General features: G+C 42.1%; 1 protein-coding gene across 1 annotated transcript in view; it reads left to right on the plus strand.

The window, feature by feature from the left end:
• The window catches only part of LOC126199485 (O-acyltransferase like protein-like), a 357,891-nt gene that overhangs the window by 102,623 nt on the left and 231,170 nt on the right, over positions 1–24,098 (plus strand). Inside the window, exon 2 of the mRNA XM_049936407.1 lies at positions 14,168–14,349. Coding sequence (XP_049792364.1) covers positions 14,168–14,349 — 182 coding nt within the window. The remainder of the gene's footprint in view (positions 1–14,167; positions 14,350–24,098) is intronic.

Here is a 24,098-nt window from a genome sequence, read left to right on the forward strand (position 1 = left end):
AGCCTCCAGTCGACCTAGTATTCTACCCCTCATAACGTCATCAATATGTGTTCTTGGAGCCATTTTCAACACACAGTCACTATAACACGTATGAAAACGTCTGCACACTTACTCGCTGCGCCGTATTCTGACATGCACCAACATGTGCGTATGTGCGTATGTGGACTGCTGCCAGCGCCACCGTGCGACGACCGCAGGTCAAATGCACCGCATGGTCATACCCCGAGGCGTTTTAAACCCGCAAACTGCCCACCAGAGCGTTGTTTCACCACGTGTCAGCATTAACCTTAATTTATGAGCATGAGTGTAGAAGTTCGGAGGCGGTGGTATGGACGAAAAATAGAAGAAATATTAAGTAAATAAGGACTCTAAAATGCATACCCTAAGAGCTATGAACACCCATTCATCTTCGCTATTGTCAAACAAGTCTCTACTGAAAAGTTGCTCATAGAATTTAAAGTATCCAATTTAGAGCGCGCGTTTCCCGGACACGTTTTTATTGTTTTGGTCGATCCTGCCTCTACCCAAAATGTGGAACACAAAGAGCTTTCAGTAGAAGAGATATGTTTCACAATATACAAGAGGAACAAGTGCTCGTAAAGGACAGATGGTGGTTGCCTGCGGTGGCGGGGGGACGGGGGGAGTGTCACGGAAACCCGTGACGCTCTTCGGATGACACACGCTGCCCTCGTTAGTGTTGTCTAACGATCCGGTAACTACTGGTGCGTAACATAACGCTAAGGCTCCGTCATCCTTGAAAGTGGACGTCAACTGTGTGGCACAACACTGAAAATCGGAATGGGAGCAAATGTATTATTCAGTTGGAAGCAGAACAATTTCCTGGTAGAGGCTGGGTATTTAAGAATGTATAGTACCTTCCAGTTTCTGGATATGGGCGTCCTCAGATGATGGTATGAGCGTTGGCATGAAACTGAAACATCACTCAATATTACACAGTGTACTGCTTTGTCTTGACTAAATCATGCTACATTAATATAATGATTAAACAATAGCGTGGCTTACGGTTTCTGTAACATGATTTAAATGTTTGTGTCTGAAAGCAAAGTTCCTTGCCTCAAGTCAATTGCGACGAATACATTGTTATTTCTCCAGAGATATTTATGTGTACATCATCGTGAAGTTTGGAGACAGTGGAACAGGAATGCGAAATCTGAACAATACATTAATATTATTGTTAGTCACTTGGATTGTTTCACAGCGGATGTAATCACAATCGGTACTTTATGGCTACCCGTAGAAAATCAATCACGTCACATTGACAGAATATTGAGATAGTGCGCTAAAGTGCAGAGTTAGTGATTTCAATTGACTTCCTGGATACCAGATTCGCTAGATTCTAACTTGTTTGTGATACCATCCACATTCATGTCGGCGGAAACGAAATATTTTCGCCGTGCTCTTTTGGAACAGCAAGACCAAATGCTGGATAGAAATACTGTGCTATGAAAGCGGTTATTATTTTCTGGGGCCGAGTGAGGGTCAGAGGTGGGTGAGGACTAGTTCAGTATTTGCGACAATATTTGGAATTTTTGTACAAGCGCAACTGTCAAAGAGAAAAGTGTTTATCTCAGGCCAATTTATCAGATTTTTCTCCACGATGCTCGTCAAGAGAAACAGAGTAGGTGTTCTATAAACTATTTCTCAGAATGCTACTTTTTATCCTGAATTGTTTTTGAATGTCTCTCATTTTGACCGTAAGTTCATCAGCAACAAGTAACTGAGAACAGGAAATGTCCGAAAGAACCGATGCCATCTTCATATCGTTAAGACTAACCGGCTGATGACCTTCTTGGGTGCGGATGCACACGAATTGCCTAAACTCTTACGAGACTCGGTGGATTGTCTGCCATGAGTAATGGGTATAATGGCAAGGGCACTACGAACGTAGTGTGTGGACTATAAGTTGAGAATGTGGGTCTCACAGAGAGCGTGCTGTCGATAAGTCCCTGCAGTCGCACTATCCTCTGTGCCCCCGGTGGCTCAGATGGTGCCGGCACGGTAGCTCAGCGTGTTCGATCAGAGGGTTAGCTACCCTCTGTAATAACAAAAAAAACCTGAGTGAACGGATCAACGAACAACCTGAACGGGTGTCATCGGACGTCCGCACGAAACAAATTTAAAGAGCAATATAGAACAAAATGAATTTTTTTTAAAAAAAATGGATGGAGCTTCTGCCAAGTAAGCAGGAGATTCCGAGTTCGGGTCCCGGTCGGGGCACACTTTTTCAACTGTCCCAGTTGATGTATATCAACGCCCGTCAGCAGCCAATGGTATTGATTTAACTGTAATTTCAGAAATGTTTATAGCTTCATTTCTAAACGACACGTGGAACTATTGAAAAGTGTGCAATAGAAGCTATAGATAATGGAAAATAGATAATTGTGATTTTCATACTACTGTCATTGTCTAATCAAACCAGATTACTCAGTCAATAATGATGTTACTTAACTGTGGCCAACCGTTACAAACATGTTTCAATATTTACGTATTTGAGTGAAGTGAGTATTAAATTCATATTACTGATATATTTCCAATGATTCTTAAAATTGCACTATAATTAGTAAAACAGTTACTTTTGCACGTAAAGGTACACTAAAGCGCCAACGAAACTGGTATAGGTCTGCTTATTCAAATACAGAGATATTTAAACAGGCAGAACACGGCGCTGCGGTCGGCAACGTTTATATAATACTAAGTCTCTGGCTTGGTTGTTAGATCGCTTACTGCTGCCACAATGGAAGGCTGTTAAGATTTAACTGAGTTGTCACGTGCTATTATAGTCAGCGCACGAGCGATGGGAAAATGCATCTCCGAGGTAGCGATGAAGTGGGGATTTCCCGTACGGTCATTTCACGAGTGTAGCGTGAATATCAGGAATACGGTAAAACATCTAATCTCCGACATCGCTGCGGCCGGAAAAAGATCTTGCAGGAACGGGAACAACGACGACAGAAGTGCAACGATAATGGCTTCCGGAGCCGAAGTCGCACTCGTGTACGCTTGATAACTGCACGATACAAACCTTTACGCCTTGCCTGGGTCCGTCATCGCCGACATTGGACTGTTGAGGACTAGGAACGTGTTGCCTGGTCGGACGAGTCACGTTTCAAATTGTATCGAGCGATTGGACTTAATGGTATGGAGACAACCTCATGGATCCATGGTCACTGTATACCAGCAGAGGACAGTTCAATCTGATGGATGCTCTGTAATGGTTTGGGACGTGTGCAATTGGAATGATATGGGACCCTTGATACATCCAGATATGACTCTGACTGCTGGCACGTACGTAAGCAACCAGTCAGGTCACCTGCATCCATTCATGTCCATTGTGCATTCCGACGGACTCGGGCAATTCCAGGAGGACACTGCGACACCCCACACGTCTAGAATTGCTGCAGAGAGGCTCCAGGAACACTCTTCCGAGTTTAAACATTTCCTCTTTCTCACCAAACTCCGCAGACATTAACATTATTGAACATATCTGAGATGCCTTGTAACATGCTGTTCAGAAGAGATCTCCGACCCCTCTTGCTCGTACGGGCAGCCCGGCAGGACTCATGGTGTCAGCTGCCTCCAGCAACACTTCAGACATTAATCGAGTCCACGCCACGTCACGTTGCGGAACTCCTGCGTGTTCGTGAGGGCCCTACACGATATTAGGCAGGTGTACCAGTTTCTTTGACTCTTCAGTGTATAAGCACTGTACTATGTTTCGGTATATTTCCAAGAAAAAAGTTAAATAACCTTCCACGTTTTAGTTATTGAATAATTGTCGAAAATCATAATAACCGATCAAAAGTATCCGAACACATATTAAGGGGCTCCGGAACGCCCTATACTTCCAATGTTAAAATAACGCTAATAAATTACATCTTTCCTCACAAAGTATTTGAGGTAGGAAGTTGAACTTTTTTCAGATTATTTATTGAAATATGGGCTACAACTTAACACAGGGATTTTACTAAATTTTAGTTCAGTTATTAAAGATGATTTTTTTTCAATTGTAATGAAAATTCACAACATTTTTTTGCAATTTTTTATTTATATATTCAAAAATATACAGTTTTTTGGAAAAAGGCTGTGTTAAATTATGCAGAAGGTACTGTGTAACATTTACTGAAAGTTTGAAACAAATATGTTTGGAAGATCCTTAGAAAACATGTAATTAGTATGAGAAAATAAAAGTTTTGGGAATCGAGCGACAAAGATTGGATTAACTTTTTAGTGCATTCCAGGTCCATAGGATGGATTATCTTCATCCTCTGCAAACTCCTCCTCCAGCTTCCTCTTGTTCCTCCTCCTGTTTACTCTTGCTTGTATTTCTAGACTCTTTACAGCCCTGTCTGCAGCCCGAAGGCGTTCCTTGTCTAAAGCAAGCATCGCTCGTACCATGTTAGAACCTATCTTCATTCCCATATTTCTAAATACCTTGCACCTTACAATGTTGCCATCATTGAAATTCGCAACAGCATCATACACACCAAAGTGAAGTGTTTCTATTCCAACAAATACAGTCTTGGGGATTCTCGACCATATAACACTATTTACACTTTCATTGGGGTTTTGAGTTTTTCCGTGAATACACTTTTTCAACAGTTCAGGTGCTGCTAAGTTTCTGAAAATAGGTTTTATCACCTCCATTATTGCATGAGGCACACTATGCTTATGAGTGTACACTTCACCAGTTAGCAATCCTTTGTTATATTTACACCAACTGTCTTCTTCTTTGGGACACAAGCTATGTTGGGGATTTTCATCGTCTTTATTGTTTACAGTAATAACACCTACCTTTGGCTTTCCAACATTTCTCCTTTTCTTAAAAGCCTTCAGAGGATTTCTAATAACTTTACTTTTACTCATTATTATACTTCAACAAAACAGAGACTCAAGAAACAGAATTAATTACGAATATTTTCGAGATAACGACAGAGTAAATAAACATGAAACAATCGACAATCACACCAGCGATATATATTGAACCATCATAGGTTAGCCACAACACATACTTTATCTCACATCACTAAAATGTACCTGATGAACACGGACGTTAATAATAACACCATTTGACAGCAGTTTAACAGCGCCACAGTGGGCACGCCCATGTAGAACACATTTCGAAAAAAATTTAAAAATAGTTGTAGTCTTCGGAATTGAATAAATTATATATCTATTAAAAGGTAATAGTCTGCAGATTCAGAAAACGCAAAAAAGTAAAAATTGAACTTTTCATGATTTTGAGCCTTTCCGGAGCCCCTTAAAGGACATTAACATCTGGTGAGTCCATGCTTCGCTTTTACGACGGCTTGAACGCTGCTGGGGACACTTTCAGTGAGTTGTCTGAATGTCTTTGGAAGAAAGGTAGCCCATTATTCCTCAAGAGCAGGAAGCAGAGAAGATAGCGAAGTTGGACGCTGGCGTCTGGAACGAAATCAACGTTCTGACTCATCCGCAAGGGTAATCTATTGGACCGGCACTCTGGGCAGGCCAGTCCATTTCAGGAATGTTAGTGTACACAAAACATTGCTGCTTTATGACAAGGTGCGTTGTCATGCTCACACGAACCTCCATCGTCTGCCAAATGTTCCTCTACTTTACGCAGTACACAATGCTGTGAGATGTGTTGTTATCCTTCCGCAGGTAACGTCTTCTCGTGCAAAATAAGGGAAACATAATTTAGGCAAGGAAAACACTCCCAGAGCGTAGCACCACCTCCTTCTTACTGCACTACTGGCACTACACATAACGGCAAGTAACGTTTTCCAGGCATTCTCCAAGCCAAATCTTCCCATCTGATTGCTAGAGGGTACAGTGTGATTCATCATTCCAAAACACTCGTTTCCGGTCATTCATCGTCCAGCGGTATCGCCCTTTAAGCCCCCTCAAGCGTAGCTTACCACTGATTTCAGAAATGTGTGGCTTGTGGATACCTGTTCGATCATTGTAGCTCACTCTTTTTAATTCGTTGTACACAGTTATTGTTCTGTGAGTAACTGGACTGCTGCCATCACTTTGGAACTCACGAGTGACTTCCACTGATTTCCTGCGATATTTTACAAGCACCCTCCGCAAGCTCTACGGTCCCCATCCGTCAGTACATGAAGTGAGCCAGGTCTTGGTTTCACGACATCAACAGTCCACGTGGGCAGCTATAGAAGTGTTGAAACATCCGTGATGGATCTGTTACTTGGGCAACATCCCATGATTACTCCACGTTCGAAATCAACGTACTCTGCTTACCGACCCATACTGCTGTTGCTGCTTTCATGCTGGCAACACAATACTGCCTGTCTCCATTTATAGTGATGGGCTCACGTCTCGTGACATCTAGTGGTGGATTCCTCATTACAAGGGTCTATCTGGACATTTTTTATCGGAATGTGTACTTTAAAACTTCATCGCTGATGGAACAGAACCGAGATATTTTTCACATCTCGTAGCCATTAAGGAATTTTGAAATCAAATCTAAATGAGGATTAGGTGTATCATCCGTCACTCATTTCTCCCTCTGACTTAGAAATAAAGACTGAGGAGGTTACCAACGCGTGTCACGGTGCTAACGCAAAAGCTGAGGCAGGAGACCGTTGCCATAGAGTACTGATTTCTTCAGCAAAGCGATGACATGTGATCCACGTGTCTGCGTTCTCTCTAAGGAGGGAAACCTTTGGGGGCTTCTGAATGGAAGAGGGAGAGACTGAATGTGACGAATACTGTCACAGATCCGGCCGCTGTGGCCGAGCAGTTCTAGGCGCTTCATTCCGGAACCGCGCTGCTGGTCCGATCGCAGGTTCTAATCCTGCCTCGGGCACGGATTGTGTGATGTCCTTAGGTTAGTTAGGTTTAAGTAGTTCTAACTCTAGTGGACTGATGACTTCAGATGTTAAGTCCCATAGTGTTTAGAGACATTTGGACCATTTTTTACTGTCAGAGAGTTATATGGGAACAGTAAAGAGAAAAGCCATATGTTGAAGTTGAAACAATCAGTCCGACCGATAAACAGATCTGACTTCAGGTATAGGTGAGAGGAATACGCAAACTGACAATGCAGCTAGATCAAGGTAGACATAGTAATGAAGATCTCTATTTTGAAGCCGCCTTCAAGGAAGGCTGTGGTTGTAGGGACAGTCATTTTGTTGCAGGGGCAGTAAATTTTAATGACACAGCAACTGAGTCCAACGAAAACATTTAATCGTATACATAGTGTAAGTAAATTATCGCTATGGGCGTCCGCTGCAAAGAATGGAAAGCACATATGTCACAATAAATGTCATAGCATTCAGCATCATTGTAAATAGTTCTTCATCATACGTAACAGAGAGTTTGAAGATTTAAATCTCTCATTCTTTATGATTATGTTACGAATGTGATCAAAATGTGAGTAATGTAAGTAAATAAATGTTTACTGCATATTTTAGGCTATCTCATATAATAGTACGCAACATTTTAGGCCACTCCACTAAGAATGTAATGCTTTAATGTTCGGTTAAACCATAAATATTGTTTCTCAAGGATCTCGTTCCCTAAGAAAATGAGAAAAGGAAAATTACTAATGACTGCGAGTAACTGTTGTAACCTTCGTTACATACCGATAAAGTCGATATCGATGTGGACATCGACCTTAACAAGTCGCGGGCTCCAGCGGCGACGTTCTGTGTCAGAACAAGACACTTCGCGTCAAGTGGTGCAACCGTACTAACAACAGCGCCCTACTAAGACGACCACCCCTGGCCGTAGACCTATCAGTGATGTCTACAACGTACACTGTCGTAAAAAAATAGCACCCTCAAGCACAAGTCCATTTTATTGTTAAGCGATGTGACAGGTAGTTCGTCGTTGCAAGAGAATGTGTTAAGAAATTCAGACTAAACGAGACAATTGTCGCACTGGCGGCTGCTCAAACAGTAGCATCAACACACAGTGTACCCCCTATGGTGGCAACGTAGGCGCGTATGTTCGCACGCAAACGGTCGTAAATGTGCCGAGTGGCGTCCTACGATATATTGTCCCAAGCACATTCTACCTTTTGTTGAAATTCGGCAATAGTTCTTTGCAGGCTTTGGAAAACGAGTAAGTTTTCGCTTAACAATGTCTCATTTGTTTCCAATTGCCGATACACCTGCTGTTCTACCTGGATAGGACAGTCGTTGTACTTTCAATAAAGGGCACGTTGTGCGACAGCAGACGTATGTGGACTTGTGTCGTCCTTCTGAAAAAGTGTATCATCTTCCTGTCGAAGAAATGGCAGTAGCACGTGGATAAAACCTGTGCAATATAGTAGGCGAAGGTTACTTAATCCTGACAGCAAGTTGTAGCTCACGCACCATTAACCCTAGGGTATGGTGTGGGCGGATACATTCTGCAATAGGCCGCTCACCAGGTGTGTGCCGTACACGTGTCCCTCCACCTCTCGCATACACCCTGAAGACGAGTGCCATTTCACTCTCCACTGGACTCTTTCCCGACACCAAAGTGGCCTTGCTTGGAGGTGTCATTGTGTCAGTGGTAGCCCGTCCAGAGGCACAAGTAGTCATAGTCCTGCTGCAAGTAGATGGTTTTCAAAGGTCCTTGATAGCATATCATATGCAACATGTGACCAGATTTTTCCCTCGATGATGTTCGGTGGGCCACTGCTGTTGTCACAATACGTCGATCTTCATATGCATCTGTACTAACTATGCTTCCAGAATCTGGTCTTTGAGTGTGGTAATGTGGTAACTGCTGAGGTCATTTGTCCCTAGGCTTACACACTACTTAATCTAACATACGCTAAGGACAACACACACATGCATGCGAGGACTCGGACCTCTAACGGGGAGAGCCGCGCGGACCCTGGCAAGGTGCCCTAGACCTCGCAGCTACCCAGCGAGACAATTGAGTGTGGGAATGTTCAACAGGTCCCTGTTATAAGCAAAGACATCATTGAAGTATTGTGACAAGTATGTTGAGCAATCTGTTTATATGTCCAATCCAGCTTCCTGAAGGTCCAAAAAGCCGAAGTTTCTCAACAGGAGTACGTACTTCTCGGCGGGTCATTCTTGTACCCTAGAACGATTGCTGCCCACATTGTTCTTTTGTAAACTCAGTACAGTTACTAACTGCAGTGTCAAAACAGAGGCTCAAGGGAGAGGCGTCCAGAGCACCATCTGACCACCTACGACTGTGAAAAATTAATCAATAACACGTCAATAACACATCAGTAACACTGTTACCTCTCAGTATGCCCATATTACACTCTGGTACCACAAAACACAGACCTTGAGGAAGTTTTTTTTGACAGTGTATCACCTGACCGTAAACTGAATAACTCGTAACCATTTGCCACGGCACGCAACATCATCTTCACAAGCAATGCAAAAACCTAACATCTCGATCTACATGCAACGATTCTCACCAGGCTCATCCAACCTGTTCCGATAAATACAAATACAATCTCACCTCTCTTAAACTATGAAGTCACCGTCCTAAATCGTACTGTTAATAAATGTCTTCAAACCAACCACACCCCTTGATATCAATATAATTTTCACCAGTATGACCAAACCTGAAATACCGACCCACCTGCGGTACATGCGGCCTGGCACATCGAACCCACTCCCAAAAATATAAACACAAACCCCCTTCCCGTAAATCGCCAAGTCACCATCCCCATACGTACAGCGGATAAGTCACTTTCTTCTAACAATTTCCCCTGTCCTCTACACACCTTTGAAGATGCTATCCGTTTCGCAAGGTTCGTTTTCCAGAATATCCATCCATTTAAAAGATCCCACATCCTAAAACAAATAGCTTTTGGTACCCAGAAAATTCATGGCAATATCTATTTCGACCACACTCGTTTGAACCTAACTCCCAAACATATTCCTCGCCGAATGAAAATGGCGTAACGCATGTACAATGGTCTACACTAAAACCCACTTCCTCTCCTCGAACAAGCAGCTGCTTAACGAGAGAAAATGAAATCCATGCATTTCCTTAAACAAAACCTTCCTTCACACTCCCCATTCCATATGCCTGTCTCTGTACCCCCTACGTCTCACCAACAATTCCAGTTCAATTCTCCTGTTGAAGACACCACTGCCCATCTCAGAAGTAGCTGTTCTTGCCCTTACAACTTCTAAATTACCAACATGAGCACGTCATCTTCATTATTCTTTCACAATTTAAAATATGTGTCCTAGAAACAGATACACATTGGTATCTCCTGAGCTAATAGTCGCAGTTCCTCCCCATATGACCTGATCCCATTCATTTCCATAATAGTATGGAAGCCATCTTAGCAGTGTGGTTTATCTCTGCCTTTTCCCCAGTCGTTTCCAAGGATGACTGACATGGGATAGTAGGGAGGGGAGTAGGTAGGGGACTTGCTGGTCCTCTGAAGCAAACATTGACGTTCATACTGTCGATACCACGGCCATCGTTTGATCCTCCAGACAGAACCAAGGTTGCATGTTTTGACAGTTTTGAACACGATGTGTTTGGCCTGTTGTTTTTCGTCTCCAGCTTGGAGTTTTGGGACAATGACATGGCTACCTGAACAACATTTTCCTGTTTCTTGTTTATCCAATTTTTCGTCACAGTTGTCATAATTTGTGTGTTTCGAACGTCCGCGTTCTTTTTCGAACCATTGCCTGTACCTACAGTGTTTGTAACATAACTTCGATGGAAAATTCGAAAGGTTTTTCTGCTTCTCTTTTTAGATCTGTTGTGCGTATCACCACTCCCGTTCTGCTGCCACGATTGTTCGAGTTTAGGCAAACTTGTTTGTATTACCACGGGCTCAGGTTTGTAACTAAATTTACAGATGCTGGTTGTTGTTCTCTGGTCAGCTGGGGGTGTCTGGATGCTAACACTTATCTGTGATGAACGTTGAGGTGAAGGACTTCACGATCGTAGCTGGCTTTCTGCCCTTAAGTGCCTTGTTCATCTCAGATGCATTTTTTAACCTTTGCCTTCGCGATATTTTTCTCTTCCTGAAATAGTAGACCTTCTATAAACCAACTGGATGTGTTTGGAAGCAAATGACAAACATGGCTTTGGCAGTGCACTGTCTTGTTCTTACTCAGCTGAACTGCATTTTCCGCACATAGCCTGAACTTAGAATAATGTGGCGATATGAAGAAACCGTTGATGGTTAAATTTATGGTTAAAGCAGTGCATGGCATCTAAGGCGAATAAATCCTGCTATCCTAATGCAATGTGCACGCTCAGATTCGGTAACTGGAAAGTCAGAATAAAAGATGTTGTGTCCTCCATTCACCGTTTATTCTCTTCATAAAATTTGTGATTTCAGGGACATCTTCGCTTTCCCATCACTCTGGAAACGATATCCATGATATACCGTCACAGCAGCTTAACAGAGTGTACAGCTCACTGTTCATTGTGTACTCTGTCAGTGATTGGGCATTTAATGGTGTGGTGTCACCGCCAGACACCACACTTGCTAGGTGGTAGCCTTTAAATCGGCCGCGGTCCATTAGTATACGTCGGACCCGCGTGTCGCCACTGTCAGTGATTGCAGACCGAGCGCCGCCACACGGCAGGTCTAGAGAGAGACTTACTAGCACTCGCCCCAGTTGTACAGCCGACGTTCATAGGAATGGTTCACTGACAATTACGCTCACATTTGCCGAGAGGATAGTTAGCATAGCCTTCAGCTACGTCATTTTCTACGACCTAGCAAGGCGCCATTACCAGTTATATTGAGCTTATTATAAAACCAGTACCGTCAAGAGCAATGTACACCAATTATGGATTAAAGTTAAGTATTACATCATCTACGTACTTTATTTGCAATTCTCAAGACATTGTCCTGTTCCAGACCTCACGCCAGTCAGCGTGTAATTAAACGCGTGCATTTCGGCCTCCTCTAGCAACACGGTGTTGGCTCTTCTGCCAACACTACAAATGGTTTGTTTACCAGGCAAGCTTTCATCGTCTTGACCAGGAGCGTACAGTTACAAAACTTCATGATAGATTTAAGGTGTCGTGAAAGTCCATCTAGAAATTTGTTTATGTATAATTTTTTCTGTTTATAAATGAACTATTCATACATTTAATTACAATAAAAATGTTATCTTTTAAGGGATGTGGTCTGTTACCTGTAATATTTTCTACGATATTCGCTGACGTTTACAGTGGACTATCCACTCGAGCTGGGTGTTAATAGTACGAAATGGACCACCTGCACCACTGGGAGTATTGGAAATGGATGTTGGCTTCATGGAGGTGACACTAGCAGCTATAGACTCAAGAGTTTGCCCAAACTGAGATCCACTTGCTAGAGAAAGCGCTATACACATTAGGTATGGCAGTTTTTTGAGGGTTTTCCCGTTAGCGACTTGCATGTCTCAACAGCTGTGCATGCCATCGGCGCGCAGTACACCTTGAGATCCCCGTTCCACTGTGACACACTAAGTTGCACCACCAAGCCCCACTTACAGTTACAGAGCACCGCCGCTCACCAGTCCACGGCTAAGGGAACACGTAGCCAGTCCGTGAGGGCTGCTCAGCAGTTGGAACTATCCTGTGCGCTTATCGAGATTAACAAGGACGCAGTGATCGTAATCCCCCCCCCCCTCTCGCACCCAGTTCAACTCTGATAATAGGGTTGATGCAGCATAGTGTGACGTACTTTTATCTGTCATACGATCTCCGTTGGACTCGGTGCCCAGCCGGGTTAGAGTCATTGCTTCCGTCAGAGGTGCACCTATCCTTACTAAATTTCATACCCTGTATGCCTCAAATCAAGTTCAAATTTAATACTGTGCTCTTGCTAATATACTCTGTATGCACAATGAGCGAATTTCAACATTTGCTATCTTTCCTACTGCTGCTACACTATGTGATCAAAAGTATCCGGACACTTGGTGAATATGACATAAAAGATCGTGGCGCCTTCCACCGCTAATACTGGAATTCAATGTTTGCCCAGCCTTAGCCTTGATGACAGTTTCCAGTCTCGCAGGCATACGTTCCATCAGGTGTTGCAAGGTTTGTTGAGGAATGGCTGCCCATTCTTCACAGAGTGCTGCACTGAGGAAACGTATCGATGCCGGTCGGTGAGGCCTGGTACGAAGTCGGAGTTCCAAAACAACCCAGAGGTTTTCTGTAGGATTCAGGGCAGGACTCTGTGCAGGCCAGTCCATTACACGGATGTTATTCTCGTGTAACCACTTCGCCACAGGCGGTGCATTACGAACAGGTGCTCGATTGTGTTGAAAGATACAATCGCCATCCCCGAATTGCTCTTCAGCAGTGGGAAGCAAGAAGGTGTTTAAAACATCAATGTAGACGTGTGCTGTGATAGTGCCACGCAAAACAACAAGGGGTGCAAAGCCCCTCCATGAAAAACACGATCACTTCATAACACCACCGCCTCCGAATTTTACTGTTGGCACTACACAAGCTGGCAGATGATGCTCATCGGGAATTCGCCATACCCACACACAGCCATCGCATCGCCACATTGTATACCGTGATTCGTCACTCCACACAACGTTTTTCCCCTGTTCAGTCGTCCAATGTTTACGCTCCTTACACCAAGCGAGGCGTCGTTTGGCATTTACCGGCGAGTTGCGTGGCTTATGAACAGCCCTTCGACCATGAAATCCAGTTTTCTCACCTTTCGCCTAACTGTAACAGAACTTGCAGTGAATCCTGATGCAGTTTTCAGTTTCTCTGTGATGGTCTGGATAGATATCTGCCTATTACGCATTACGACACTCTTCAACTGTCGGCTGTCTCTGTCAGTCAACAGACGAGATCGGCCTGTACGCTGTTGTGCTTTACGTGTCCCTTCACGTTTCTACTTCACTATCACATCGGAAATAGTGGGCCTAGGGATGTTTAGGAGTGTCGAAATCTCGCGTATAGACTTATGACGCAAGTGACACCAAATCACCTGACCATGTTCGAAGTCCGTGATGTCTAATGACTACTGAGGTCGCTGATACGGAGTACCTGACAGTGGGTGGCAGGTCAATGCATCTAATATGAAAAACGGATGTTTTTGGGGTTGACGGATACTTTTGACCACATAGTTTATTTTAGTGGCTGCCAGTGTATGTAGATTTACATTTTTAGGCAAGATGGAAAGCTGCAGAGGTTTGTGGTGTGCTAGCTCACACTCGGCACATCATTGTTGCAGTGGTCGACGCGAGTGCCAAGTTGGGCTCTGGAGTGCTGACGAACCCCACGCAGCTGGGAGACTTCGACGAGTGCGTGCTCGCCGCCCGCGGCCGCTACTGCCTGGCCCACGTCACGCTGACCGCCCCAGAAAGGCTGCCGCCCTGTCAGGGGCAACATTGCTCAGCGTGGCACCACGTCAGGGTAAGGCACGCCGCAGATATGTACACTGAACAGTCAATGGGACTCTGTGTCTCTTGTCGGACACCTTGCAGTGCTCAAGCAGTTAGCTAGATAATTCACCCGTCCGCCACGCGGTGCTGCCACTCCGTGGCTATTTTTGTCTGTGTGCTCCATTACTGCACTCGAAGCATTGCTAGACAAGACTGGACGTAGCCGCTCGCTTATGCAGCTGAAGGACTACTGATTCCTTTGCGCAGCTACAAACGTATTGGTTGGCTACGCCACGCTACGAATTAATGCTGGGACAACTAGGAGACACTGCCACAAATTGTTGTTGAAGACCTGCATCTCTTCCCATGCAAAATTCAAACCCATCAGCCATTAAGACCCAGGGCCGTGGAACGGAATTAGTGAACAAAACTTTGACGTGAATACGGTTTGGTTTAGCAACGAAGCCCACTTTCATTTGGATGGGTTCGTCAATAAGCAAAATTGGCGCATTTGCGCGATTGAGAATCCGCATTTCGCGAACGAGAAGTCTCTTCACCCTCAATGGGTGAATGTGTGGTGTACAGTGTCCCGCCACAGAACAGACGGTGCGGTGTTCCTTGACAGCACGGTGACTACCTAACGATAAGTGAAGGTTTTGATGTTGATTTCATCCCCTTTATCTAAAGCGACCCTGATTTCGAGAAGATGTGTTTCACGCAAGACGGAGCCCGAACCCATCGAAGCAGGGGAGTGTTTAATGTCCTGGAGGAGCACTGTAGGGAAAGCATTCTGGTTCTGGGGTACGAAGTGGCCACTGGCATGGGCCTAGATTGGCCGACATATTCTCCGGATCTGAACACATGTGACTCCCCTCTCTGGGGCGATAATAAACAAAGACGTACACCAATAACCCAAAAACCATTGCTGAGCTGAAAACAGCCATTCAGGAGGTCATCGACAGCTTCGATGTTCCGACACTTCAACGGGTCTAACAGAATTTCGTTATTCGTCTGCGCCACATCATCGCCTGTTACGGTAGGCACATCGTACATGTCACAACCTAAATCAGAATATCTTTAGTGACGTTTACGTGTTGAGTAAAGTATGTGCAAGACGTTGTTTGTAACTAATTTACGTTTTTTTTCATATAACTCAATAATTATCATCCTATATATGTGTGTGAGTGTGTGTGGTGTTTATTCTTTCAGATATGACGGAAAGAACAGACACAATTTTTGATCAGGCAGCCACACCTTCTGTCAGTCCCACATTCTCAGCCTATCCACAAACCACAAATCCCTTGCTCATTATCTTCATTACTCTTGGCATCTCACTGATTCTTGGGAATCGACAAAAATACCACTAGTATCGAGCATATTGGGCAAGCGGCACTACATTTGTAGCGTGTGGATAGACTGAATATTTGGGTCTGACAGAGGCTTTCTACCGTAGTCCGTGCAGTTGCAATCAACCACAGTGTCCGGATGGCTCGGTGGTCATAGCATCTGCCTTAGTAAGCAGAAAATACGGCTTGGAATCTCGGCCCCGTTGATTTCAATCATTCCCGCTCGCCGCCAAAGTCTGTAATTTCTTTGCGCATTAGTGAATAGAGTCCTGAGATTTATTCTCCCACGTAGTTCCCAAAGTTGTTTGAGAATGCTTGCCAGACAGTTTACACAACGAATACGAAGAGCAAGTTTGCGAATTGGGCTTTTAATTGGGTCAGATATCAGAGATCTGTGGCTCAGTATTCTAAAATGTTGGTCATTCTTTGTATCGGTTTTATGGAAAATTGTTGCCGTTGGCACGGGGAATCATGTTGTAGAACGATTTCATCTCAGGAAAGGGAGAGAATCATCGTGACAGCGTTGACTTTTCTAGCGACCAAATACGGTGTGTCCCAGGAGGAATGATCAGTATTCTTGTATATGATATGAATGAAGCAGCAGTGAAAGAAAAATATCTGATAAACATGGGGTCTAAAATGCATAGCTTAACAGCTATGACCACTTCTTCACGTTCGATATTATGAAACAGATCTCTTGTATTGAAAGTCTTTTTCCATACTTTGGGAATAGATGGTGTGAATCAGAAACAAAATTCTAAAACATATGGGCTCTAGAATACATATCTTAAGAGCTATGAGCACCTTTTCACTAGAAGAGATGTGTTCCGCATTATCGAAGATGAACAAGTGCACATATCTCTCAAGGTATACGTTTTAGAACCTGTGTTTAGTAGACTTTCCTGCTTCGGTTGATCGTTGCCGTCAGATTGTTGAATACTGACCGTTCCTCCTGGGATGCGCTGTATATTGTTTGCATTGCGGATGAGCGATCGCTAAATAGACGCCAGATTTTGACGGAACTGGGCGCTGACTTACATATCTATGGATGGATTAGTCAGTTACATTTTCCACATTTCATTTGAACGACTCTTTTACCAAAATGACGACGTACGAGCCAGGTTGATGGGTAAATATAAATGGTTAGTGTTAAGATTAATGAACATGTTCATGCAACTGTAGTTAAAAACTACTTTTTTATAGGCTACCAGTTTTTGAATATAAACTACTGCGTGAAACAGAAGGAGTTTCCCAGAAGAAATGATTTTAGGTTGTATTTAAAACTGGCTTTGCTCCTGTTTCGCATTTTATGTTTTTCGGCAAATGATCAACGAAATTTTTTACTATATATTGAAGTTCTTTCTGAGCCACTGATAGCTTCAATGAAAGGCAAGGAAAATAATTTTTCCCTATGTTGCTGTGGATGTGAACATCACTGTGGTGGATTATTTATGAAGAATTTCATTAGTCAGTATATGTATTATGATGGTGCAGTTAAAATGCCTAACTCTGGTGAATTGAACCCACATGACGACGGCTGTTTGTAGAACACAATTTGTGGCTTCAGTCTACAATGAACATTGTACTTGAAGTGGAAGCTCTGGGGGACTGTTAATGTACTGTGATAGTCATGTGAAAATACTGTAAAAAGTTTCTCAGTAGATGAAAGGAGAGTATGCTCCCTATAATTTATCGTCTTAACTTTTACAATTTGCCAATTTTAGGACTGATTTTCCTAAATATGACGGTGTCCTTCCATTAATATTTCTATAGAAAGCTTCATAAAAGTGGAAGAAAGAGATATAACTATTGTTAATGTTCCACATGTTTACTTCGACACACTGTATTACAGCAGAATAAGATACTGCAAAAACGGAGAATTATAGTAAAAACCTATGTAGAATTGCTCGTGGGAAGACCTGTAAAAGGAATACATGCCGAGCTGCGCTTCGTACACACCATCTCTAGTACTCCGCAACCAAAGCTCTGCTTAGAAACTTTCTGCGTGATTATAAGAGTATACTGGCCAGGCAACTGAGCCCTGAGCCTTGCCTTTCACGGATAGTGCTCTTACCGTCTAAGTTGTCCATGCACGGTCCACGTAATGTCCTCATAGCTTCACTTTTGCAACTACGTCTCCTCTACTTAACGAACTGTACAAAAGCGCTCCTGCGTACTGTGCTGGACTATCATTACTGGAAGGAAGACGTCGCGACCGGTAGGTTCGTGAGTTATGTCCGGACAATTTAGTCGGTAAGAGCATTGCCGATGAAAGACAAGGATCCGAATTACAGTACTTGTTCAAAAACTGGTTTTAGTGTACCAGGAAATTTCTGTACAGCGACCACTCTACCTCATAGTGATTAATTCAGTCTGGAAATTGCTGTTTACCTTTAGGTACGGCTACGGGTGAGTAACAATATTCACTAACTTATGGGTCTTGCCGCTGTAATTTAATCTCTACCGTCAAAATGGTTAAACTTTCGAGAGTGCAGGTCATTTTCACACTTTCCATGACTGACTGAACTGTTTCACTCCGTCGCTGTCGAAGCAAAAGGAAAATTTACCCGGTTACGAATTATGACGTTCAGCCATAGTGGGGTCTTATCTGAACACAAACTGAAAAGGGAAATCCATCTTTCGTTATTTACAGTAATGTTGTTAGGAACTTATCTTCCTTCAAAATTCTGCTGAGACTCACTTCTTGCTGTGTCCGCTGACAATTGCATCTGAAGGGGCTCCGGAAAGGCTCAAAATCATGAAAAGTTCAATTTTTACTTTTTTGCGTTTTCTAAATCTGCAGACTATTACCTTTTAATAGATATATAGTTTATTCAGTTCCGAAGAATACAACTATTTTTAATTTTTTTTGAAATGTGTTCTACATGGGCGTGACCCACTGTGGCGCTGTTAATCTGCTGTCAAATGGTGTTATTATTAACGTCCGTGTTCATCAGGTACATTTTAGTGATGTGAGATAAAGTATGTGTTGTGGCTAACCTGTGATGGTTCAATATATATCGCTGGTGTGATTGTCGATTGTTTCATGTTTATTTACTCTGTCGTTATCTCGAAAATATTCGTAATTAATTCTGTTTCTCGAGTCTCTGTTTTGTTGAAGTACAATAATGAGTAAAAGTAAAGTTATTAGAAATCCTCTGAAGGCTTTTAAGAAAAGGAGAAATGTTGAAAAGCCAAAGGTATGTGTTATTACTGTAAACAATAAAGACGATGAAAATCCCCAACATAGCTTGTGTCCCAAAGAAGAAGACAGTTGGTGTAAATATAACAAAGGATTGCTAACTGGTGAAGTGTACACTCATAAACATAGTGTGCCTCATGCAATAATGGAGGTGATAAAACCTATTTTCAGAAACTTAGCAGCACCTGAACTGTTGAAAAAGTGTATTCACGGAAAAACTCAAAACCCCAATGAAAGTGTAAATAGTGTTATATGGTCGAGAATCCCCAAGACTGTATTTGTTGGAATAGAAACACTTCACTTTGGTGTGTATGATGCTGTTGCGACTTTCAATGATGGCAACATTGTAAGGTGCAAGGTATTTAGAAATATGGGAATGAAGATAGGTTCTAACATGGTACGAGCGATGCTTGCTTTAGACAAGGAACGCCTTCGGGCTGCAGACAGGGCTGTAAAGAGTCTAGAAATACAAGCAAGAGTAAACAGGAGGAGGAACAAGAGGAAGCTGGAGGAGGAGTTTGCAGAGGATGAAGATAATCCATCCTATGGACCTGGAATGCACTAAAAAGTTAATCCAATCTTTGTCGCTCGATTCCCAAAACTTTTATTTTCTCATACTAATTACATGTTTTCTAAGGATCTTCCAAACATATTTGTTTCAAACTTTCAGTAAATGTTACACAGTAGCTTCTGCATAATTTAACACAGCCTTTTTCCAAAAAACTGTATATTTTTGAATATATAAATAAAAAATTGCAAAAAAATGTTGTGAATTTTCATTACAATTGAAAAAAAATCATCTTTAATAACTGAACTAAAACTTTGTAAAATCCCTGTGTTAAGTTGTAGCCCATATTCCAATAAATAATCTGTAAAAAGTTCACCTTCCTACCTCAAATACTTTGTGAGGAAAGATGTAATTTATAAGCGTTATTTTAACATTGCAAGTATAGGGCGTTCCGGAGCCCCTGAATAAGGAGAAGACAAAATATTCGTACAAAACATTTTGTCTCTAACGTGCGCAATGGTGAACGGGACAGATAGTAAAGCGAAAGAACATAAGATAGACAAGGTAAGTCGTCTCTGTATTCCAAGAAATTGGGGAAGACATGGACGACTGTACTACGAATGTTACAGGAACAGAATTGATGCTCATCGCTGGAGAGTATAATGTATGGAATAGTTTGCAGGTGGTCTTTACCCGGTAGGGGATGTCACTGGAAGTTCGTAAATATCATCCAACTGGCTGAATGGATTACGCCATGAATATACAGGGCGAGCTTTTTATTGTGAGAGAGCAAAATATGTCTTTCGCATGAATAAAAAAACGGAAAAATATGTATTAAATTGTTTGTAAAAAATGCTATCCGTCGATTTTGGCCCCCATCCCCCCCCCCCCCCCCGCCCCCAAGAGGTGGGACGTGGGCAAAATTCCAAATCTTAAATAGTAACATCCTATTTTTATTGTGGATTCGGATTCTGCGAGATAAAATACGTAACGATTGTATCTAGCATTTTGTTACGTCACGATAGATGGCACTATAAACGACAAATGGCGCAACCATGTTCCGAAATGGCATTATCTTGAGATAATTGCATTGGATCAAAACGTGTGTGGGGAAACAACTCTGTCTCTTGCAGTTTTCTCTGTTCTGAAACAATCATTCGTTCATTCATTCATTCATTATTTGACTTCATCCCACTGAGTGCTCTCCGTTCCTCATTTGTTAAATACGCTCCTTCGTAACCTGACAGCTTTATTAGTTACAATGCAGGCTATTACGATAGAAAAAAGAAATGAAATAATGTTTACATTGATGGATAAAGTGGCAGGACTGTAACCCTTTCAGCTCAACATTTTCCAGACAAGGCGCTATGACGCGCATCTTCTTTCGGGTTATTCGGCAGTTCTTCACCGAGGAAACTGTACAACCGCGAAAAAGGAACCGTCGAATAGTTGCTGGAGAGAATAACGAAATTGCGAATTAGCTCCAGTGATTCATAACCCCCACATTAGCACTTGTCAATTAAGTCATCAGTTGAGAATTTGTTGTACTACTGTTCACCGAATTTCGAAACGTGGAAAATATTATCCGTTTCTCATTTCCCTCCTTCAGGAACTTCATGGCAATTATCTCATGCCCGAGCTACATTTTGCCAGTGCTTTCTTTTTTTTTATAATACCCTGCGTCTTATGTTCTCGTATCGTCTGTTAAGACTTATTTTGTTATAATACAGTAGATTTCCTACACTGTGTCCATTCATTGTTTCCTAAATAGACGTTTAGTTTATCGGAAATATCTGTTCTGAAATCAAAGGCATATTGTCATCCTGAATAATGATTTGCTGTTTCCTTCACTGCTTTTACGCTGCACAAGTTTAATAGAAGCGAAGAAAGATAATATCGCTTCCATACGCCCTTCTTTTTTTTAACCTGATGTCTTCTGTCATAGGTCTATCATTCTCGATTTTTCATCTTACTTGTTGTGTACGTTGCATATTCCCCATAGCGCATACCTGTTTGCCCCAGGATTACAAATATCGTGCACCACTTAACGTTCTTTTTAGACAGACAAATCCTGTGAAATTAGGTCGATTTTCTTAAATCTCTAATTCAGTTGTTGGCGCTTCCTGTCTACTGACTTTAACGTTCCCAAAGCCTAGCTGATAATCATCTGACACAGGTTTTCCCAAACTGTCCCATGAAGCAGTGCTGAAAGTGAGTGTGTGCTCCACGAAACCCTATTCAAAACATAGTGAATTTTTTAAACATTTTTAAATTTGTTATGATATTACTCTTACAAGTTGAAATTTAAAATTGACGTAATTACTGAATAAAACTAGTTGTCCTCATTTTTCAAAATTTTATTAATTTTATTAACCTTAAAAATAAAGAAGGTGTAAGGTGTTACATCAGTGTACCAGGATTCTCAAAGTGTTCCGTCATAGGAAAAGTCTTGGAACATCTGATCCAACAGATTCTCAGATTCATTTTCTGCACTTTTGTATGTTATTCTAGCCAGCAATTGCTGTGCAATAGATGTCATCTGATTGTATGGCAGTTCTTGTATTTATCTGCTCTTCGTATCTTCGAGATTACGTGGGTGGTATTGTTCCTACAGTCTGATTGTATGTCTCCACAGACACAGATGTTACACAGTAGCTTAAATAAGCTTTTGGTTGCACTCATCTCTTTTATCTATACCACCCGTCTTCATCGATTGCAAGTCTTTCAAACCTCTGAACATTTTGACTATAATGTCTAATCTTCTATATTCTCCAAATAGATACGTATCTCTTCCACTTTCCTCTCTATCTCTCCCCCTTTTCCAAAATTATTTAAGCATTTCTCTATACTGGATCTGTCTTTTTGATGAGTATTTTTGTTAAGTTTGGTTCACATATTTCCTGCAGCCGTTTCGCTTTCAGTTCCTTGAATGGACAATTACCGCGACAAGCGTATTCAATTTTTTTACATAGTTATTGTCTCTAGTTACGGAATGGCTGAACTGCAGTTGTGAACAAGTATTATCGATTGCATAGTTATTGCGAATACAAACTCTTCTTTAATAATGCCATCGCCCATGACAAATGCTAAGCGCCCAGCTAGGTAATTTGTGATAAAAAGTGAATGAGTGACACTCGTATGGTCTGCCAATGAATTTCAGTGAAGAGTATATTTTTGTGAAACAAGATCGCCCGAAAACAAAACTGCTGGATGAGTGGTTCAAACTGTGTATTTAACTAAGGTATCCAAAAGTGGGACAAAATATACCGCTGAAGTTAAAAGCGACTAACTGAAATTATGCGACCAGTGATTCCGTAGTTTTAGTTCGTACATTGTTACCCAACCACGCAGTGTATACACGGAAGCTGAAAATCTTCTCATAACAAGAACTTTGATTTTGCTCTTCTTTAAAGTAAAATAACCTTATTATTTCCCCATTCCTGGAAAGGGTTCTCAGTTTAAGTGGTCTACATTGTAGTGCTCTTACATATTTTATACTCAAATTGTCCTGACCAAATAGGACATAACGACGTCTGCTGCATAATGACGTATGTTGTGCATTATAGCGATGGCGTGTCAATTAAATGGGGAATGAAATTACCTCAGCTATGACAGTGAGGAAACGCCTGTCTAATATTTGCATAATGGTAATTTTTCACTTGTCTCGTAGACAAGTAATTAAGACGATGTTTTGCTCTAAGGTTGTGGCGTTAACATCCATCTCATTACTGTTTATGTATGCGGTTAACCGACTTCTAGCACTCCTTCATTAGCACCAAGTCTGACGTCTTTGGCTGCTACACAGTTCCGTGTAACTTTTTTTTTTCGCGCCGCGTCGGCAGAGTACTTTAGATTACCCGGTATCCTATCCCCGTTTGAGCAGTACCGAGGAACGTAATCTGTTTGTCTTCGAGGGACATACTACATTTCCTAATGGCACTCAGATAAGTCTTATGGCATTCCCCCGATAGTTGAAATGACCTTGACAGTGTGCTCGTTTGCCTGTTGACTAAACCGAAGATTTAACAGATCGTGGTTTTCCCGTCAATACAAACTCACTGGGGTAGCCTTACCTGAGTCGCGAATGTGCAGTTGCTGAAAGATATACGATACCAACAGAATCTGAAGGCTTCGTGTTTCGGGATTTAGAGTAGCGTTAGAGAAGTGTAAAGAAAAATCACTAAGGTGTACGTCATTTGCATCACAATTTATTTTATCGCGTAGCAGTAGATGCTAAACATACATTTCCGCATATTGTTAACCAGCGATGGAATGCCCAATTTCAAGTACTCCAATAGGAAACGTGACAAAAAATATGCGAGAATTTAGGAGAAATAAATATGCAGCATGGATACGAAAAGTTACATGTGAAGCTAATAATTACCCAATTGAGAAATACAACAGAAATATAATGTCGGAAAGAAGTATTGGTTCTTAGTTACGGTAAGTTTTTATTCACATACAACCTTCAGAAGAATGACAGGTTTAATAAAGACGCACCATTCAGTTCATTGTTTATTCTGAGGTTTTTGACCGCGTAGACAAACTAGAATTTTGGGATATTATGAAGGTGAGAGGTATCACGCTGAGACAGTGGAGAGAAAGGCCCAGTAAGAATACTGCATCAGTAATGAAGCCAAACGTAGGAATACAGTATGGCCATAGATCATCAGCGTCCATTTCAAAATTATAATTTGAGAATACTGCTACAGAATACATTAAAC

The sequence above is a fragment of the Schistocerca nitens genome, chromosome 8 (assembly GCF_023898315.1).
Source record: "Schistocerca nitens isolate TAMUIC-IGC-003100 chromosome 8, iqSchNite1.1, whole genome shotgun sequence".
Taxonomy (NCBI): Eukaryota; Metazoa; Arthropoda; class Insecta; order Orthoptera; family Acrididae; genus Schistocerca; species Schistocerca nitens.